The 5,145-nt window shown below is 42.7% G+C and overlaps 1 protein-coding gene and 1 long non-coding RNA gene across 4 annotated transcripts; both read right to left on the bottom strand.

Moving 5' to 3' along the window:
* Positions 1–511: 511 nt before the first annotated feature.
* On the bottom strand, positions 512–2,730 carry LOC124683301. Of its 3 annotated transcripts, XR_006996621.1 has the most exons (5): positions 2,354–2,730; positions 2,198–2,245; positions 1,959–2,102; positions 1,221–1,284; positions 512–888 (listed from the first exon to the last, which is right to left on the bottom strand). XR_006996621.1 is itself a non-coding variant. In XM_047217851.1 (3 exons), the coding sequence occupies exons 1-3, from the start codon at positions 2,644–2,646 to the stop codon at positions 2,063–2,065; spliced, it is 381 nt and encodes a 126-aa protein (XP_047073807.1). In that variant the 5' UTR covers positions 2,647–2,730; the 3' UTR covers positions 1,291–2,062. The 3 variants fall into 3 exon arrangements, 2 of the variants coding, with proteins under 2 accessions (XP_047073807.1, XP_047073806.1); XM_047217851.1 differs by lacking the exons at positions 512–888; positions 1,221–1,284 and having other exon boundaries at positions 1,291–2,102; XM_047217850.1 differs by lacking the exons at positions 512–888; positions 1,221–1,284 and having other exon boundaries at positions 1,291–2,245.
* A 153-nt stretch (positions 2,731–2,883) lies between these two features.
* LOC124683300 lies at positions 2,884–3,515 on the bottom strand. The gene is made up of 2 exons (XR_006996620.1): positions 3,321–3,515; positions 2,884–3,131 (listed from the first exon to the last, which is right to left on the bottom strand). It is a non-coding gene; the product is annotated as an uncharacterized LOC124683300 (long non-coding RNA).
* Between the last annotated feature and the right edge of the window lie 1,630 nt (positions 3,516–5,145).

Below are 5,145 nucleotides of genomic sequence, written 5' to 3'. Positions count from 1 at the left end.
GGAACCTCCTCAAGGATATCAGTACAAAAACACATGGGCCTTACAGCTAAGCTTGCCTCATACAAAAACACATGGGTCTTACAGCTAAGCTTGCCTATTAGTACCATTTGACTGAAAGAAATCCTGATGTATGCGAAAATAAGCAAGAGATATTATTAAAGCTTAACCTACAGAGGAATTTTGTATGAGCCCCATCTCTGAAATTTCTAGCTCTCCATGATTTGTATTTTTCTCTTCTTACTTAGAAGGGTATTTTAGTTTCGAAGTTATGATTACTATTTGCTAAGTGGCCAGGAGACCTTAATCGTTTTGCATGAAACAATAGTACATATTACATTGGATAAAATTTGGTAAAAGAGAAAGTAATGGAAATACTTACGAGGATGAAAAAAACTGAAAGAAAACTGCAAGATAAGGATCACCGGTGTAGCTCACCGGATATCGGATCTAACAAAAAGCTGCATTTAGAAATAAATAATGTCAGTTGTAAGAAATAGTGATCAGAATAACATAAACAGTTTACACAGGTTATTCCGCGTCTACTTCTCAAATTATCTCGAGTACAACCTTATCATATCCACAAAAGAACCCATTCCAATGAAACTTGTGTATTCTTGTACTTGCTTGCGGGCTGGTGGCTTCCTTTATGTATCCACAGGGGGAACTATCCTAAGTTACGTACAGAAGCACAGTCATACAAATTTCAAATTCTCTATGGAGGTCGATTTCAGCAAACTAAAACAATCCTAGAAATTTCAAATGTTAAGTTCAAAGAATATTCGCTTCTCTGGATTCCATAATTCTAGTGGTCTCAAGTACATGAAACCGCCAAACAGGCACAAGAAGATGATCTTGGATAAAGTCTGTGACCACAGACTACTTGTAAAGCTGTTAATTATACACGAGAAACAAATCATTAATATTATAGAAGCTGATATAGAAATATAAAATAAAGCACGCTAGCTAGAAACATATATCTTTACAAGTGCATTCTAGATCAGACCTTCTGCAACTATTTGCAATATTCATTTTGAGAGAAAAGGCTAGGCTCAAACCATTTGAAGACACAAAGATCATGAAGGCAAAAAGTTAACACATGCATCTGAATTGGTTTATCAGATTTGTCCTTAGTAACTGATATTTGACTCTTGCAAGAAAAGAAAACGATCAATCAAATAGAAACGCTGCAACACAAAGGAAAATGGTAGTAGAATAACTACCTTTTATCTGGAATCTGCTCTGGTGGTGGCAGACAACTCTTGCAGACACTTCTCTGATGATCCCCTGCAAGAAGAAAGGAAATCTCAACAGAAATAGAAACATGAGGGCACTTATTATTTTTGCATGATGGTTGAAAAAAGGGAAATGAAAAAATGCAGTGCTTTTATTGGAAATAAAATGAAATCAACAGTATGTGATTTGTTTTTAAAACAACTGTTAGATACTAATCATATGATGATTTTACCCATCTTGAGTTCAGAATACATGTTGTACACTGTATTATACAATAGCCTGGGTCAACAACATATATATGGTACTTAAGCTAAGTTTGTTTTGAACCCAAAATAAATAAATAAAGTAGTGTGTTTCTGCACGTACAGAAAGTTGCTGCATGCTTCTCCTTATAGAACTCTTTTGTTGACTCCATTGCAGTGTACTAACTGACACCATATAATGTGGCAAGTATGATGAAATATACGTACAAGTGTATGTGGAAAAATACCATGAAATATATGTACAAAAGTTTTAGCATCAAAAGTGATTTTGTACATACATCACATTGAATATTTCTGGCACCCCACCTTTTACCTCAACTCACCGGATAGATCTTAGTTTCAGTCTCCCCTCCCAATAACCCTTACTACATACAACTCGCTATCCATCTAAAAAATATATACGATCCAACACAATCAATATATATTGAAAGATCATCAAGTACCAACTGAAGAGTCCATTACCAAGAAGCATGTATAGCTTTCAGATCTTGCAACTATAATCTCCCTTCACACGTGCAGGCACAACTAAAACCATATGTGGGGCAGAAATATTAGCATATTAACAATCAGGCTTCCGCATTTGCGTGTTTGGACTGGACTTTATGCCTGATCAGAGAAGAGTAATTTCAGTTCTGCAATTCAGGAAATCAAGCACTAAGAATATGAGGAACAAGAGGACAGGCCAAGAATCATGTGCCGACCTATGGTTTGGTACGTTTTTCAAGGAGGAACTCCCTTCCAACCAGCCACTGGAGGTCACCAACGAATGATCAACATCAATGATATGTATCCGGTACATTCAGAGGACAGATACCATACAAGGATACAACAAAAAGAGAGGCAAGTAAGGAACGAACCCATCATAACTCATAGGGGGAGTAGCGGCGACGGGCGCAGCATCGTTGTCGCCCACGACCCTGGCTCCAGTCCCATCACAGAGCTTGAGGCGCATGGGGGCGGCGGCCATGGAACGGAGGAGGAATAGGCGGGAGTAGACTTCGCGGCGTCCACGGATACCGTTGAAGATGACACGGCCGGCCTCCTCCAGCTCCGCGATGTGCGTCTCCACACCCTTGCCGACTCCATTCAAGAACTCCACCCCGGCCTTTCCGAGGATGAGACATCCCCCCGCCCATTTTTCCACCTCCATCGTGAGGGCGCGCAGCCTGTGTCTGGGATTCCTGCGGTGGCGGCAGGGAATTATACCTGGGCATATCTCGGGCCGGGCCGGGCTTCGGGCAGCCCGACGCCTAAAGTTTAGGCCCAGGCCCGACCCGGCCCGACGGGATTCACGTTTTTCCAGGCCCGAGCCCGGCCCGATTAGAAGCCCGACAGCCCGAAGCCCAGCCCGACACTGATAATTTCCTAGAGATCTTAGCAGCAAAAATACAGATGTTTTTATCGTTTACAATAGCACTTAATAGAAATACAACAAAATGTCAACAGTTCACAAGAATGACACTCTGATAGAACATCCAAATCATCACATATTATGCCTATGTTGAAGATGTCTGTAAAGTATCGAGGTCCCATTCCGTGGGTTGGCTCTGCAAGTGAAGCTACACAAATTGCATCTTGCCCAAGGTTCTATCACAATGATGTCATTCTTTGTAGTAGTAATTTCCCGTTCTCCATCTGCCAAAAATGTTAAGAAATATCAGATCTGAGTTCATCTGACTATGAAGCAAAGAAGCAGAGATCTGACCAAAAATATGTTTTCGTTCTGCATCTATGTACCAAGTTATCAAGTATTTAATTGTCTACACACAGAAGCAAATCTACAACTATACAAGTCAACAATAGAGAAGTAAAACACTAACTTACTTCTCTGCCTTTTGACGGCGTGGACGAGATCCGTCCGCACTTCCGCAGCGACGATTCGACGAAGACCACGACAGCGCCCGTGAGCGACGGAGGACAACAGCGGCTGCGCGAGGACAGAGATTTGGCCGGCCGCAGGCGAGTACGTGGATCGACAGCTGCGGATGAGGACGCGGATCGACGGCTGCGGGCGAGGATGGACGTGCGGCGGCCGCGGACGACGCAGGGGCGGCGGCTGCGGGCGAGGACGCAGGTCGGCGGCCGCGGGCGACGACGCGAGTCGACGGCCGCGGGCGAGGATGGAGGCGAGGCGGCCGCGGATCGACGGCCACGGGCGAGGATGGACGTGCGGCGGCCGCGGACGACGCAGGGGCGACGGCTGCGGGCGAGGACGCAGGTCGGCGGCCGCGGGCGAGGATGGAGGCGAGGAGAGGACAAAGAGGCCCGGAAGAAGGACGGTGTAGCGGAGACTGATTTGTTGGGCTTGGCCCATTTGGTGTGGGCGATGCGCGACGAAGGAGCACCACGTACGACGGAAGCGCTTGACGTATTAAGGGTGGGCAGAATAAGGATTATGTTTAGTCTTTTTAAGTAGTAGAGATAATAGATGGATCCTAGCATTCATTGTGTGGGAGAGATACACGCTCCGCTGTTGCATATAGACAAATATGTCCTTAGGCTTTACTCATAGTATTCATGGCGAAGGTTGAATCTTCTTCGTTAAATTGTTATATGGTTGGAATCGGGAATGCTACATGTAGTAATTCTAAAATGTCTTGAATAATTTGATACTTGGCAATTGTTGTGCTCATGTTTAAGCTCTTGCATCATATACTTTGCACCTATTAATGAAGAAATACATAGAGCTTGCCAAAATTTGGTTTGCATAATTGGTCTCTCTAAAGTCTAGATAATTTCTAGTATTGAGTTTTGAACAACAAGGAAGACGGTGTAGAGTCTTATAATGTTTACAATATGTCTTTTATGTGAGTTTTGCTGCACTCGGTTCATCCTTGTGTTTGTTTCAAATAACCTTGCTAGCCTAAACCTTGTATCGAGAGGGAATACTTCTCATGCATCCAAAATCCTTGAGCCAACCACTATGCCATTTGTGTCCACCATACCTACCTACTACATGGTATTTCTCCGCCATTCCAAAGTAAATTGCTTGAGTGCTACCTTTAAAATTTCCATTCTTTACCTTTGCAATATATAGCTCATGGGACAAATAGCTTAAAAACTATTGTGGTATTGAATATGTACTTATGCACTTTATCTCTTATTAAGTTGTTTGTTGTGAGATAACCATGTTCCTGGGGACGCCATCAACTACTCTTTGTTGAATATCATGTGAGTTGATATGCATGTCCGTCTTGTCTGAAGTAAGGGAGATTTACCACTCGTTTAATGGTTAGAGCATGCATAATGTTAGAGAAGAACATTGGGCCGCTAACTAAAGCCATGAATCATGGTGGAAGTTTCAGTTTTGGACATATATCCTCAATCTCATATGAGAACATTAATTGTTGCTACATGCTTATGCATTAAAGAGGAGTCCATTATCTCGTTGTCTATGTTGTCCCGGTATGGATGTCTAAGTTGAGAATAATCAAAAGCGAGAAATCCAAATGCGAGCTTTCTCCTTAGACCTTTGTACAGTGCGGCATAGAGGTACTCCCTTGTGACACTTGGTTAAAACATGTGTATTGCGATGACAATCCCGGTAATCCAAGCTAATTAGGACAAGGTGCGGGCACTATTAGTATACTATGCATGAGGCTTGCAACTTGTAAGATATAATTTACATGATACATATTCTTTATTACTA

The sequence above is a fragment of the Lolium rigidum genome, chromosome 1 (genome assembly GCF_022539505.1).
Source record: "Lolium rigidum isolate FL_2022 chromosome 1, APGP_CSIRO_Lrig_0.1, whole genome shotgun sequence".
NCBI classification, from domain to species: domain Eukaryota; kingdom Viridiplantae; phylum Streptophyta; class Magnoliopsida; order Poales; family Poaceae; genus Lolium; species Lolium rigidum.
Note: the sequence above shows the minus strand (reverse complement) of the source record. Positions and strands in the feature narration are given on the sequence as shown.

Coding starts and splice junctions, on each gene's coding strand:
- LOC124683301 (XM_047217850.1), bottom strand. CDS start 2,646: ATGGAGGTGGAAAAATGGGCGGGGGGATGTCTCATCCTCGGAAAGGCC. Junction 2,246..2,353: donor CCCCCTATGAGTTATGATGG/GTTCGTTCCTTA, acceptor GGTGACCTCCAG/TGGCTGGTTGGAAGGGAGTT.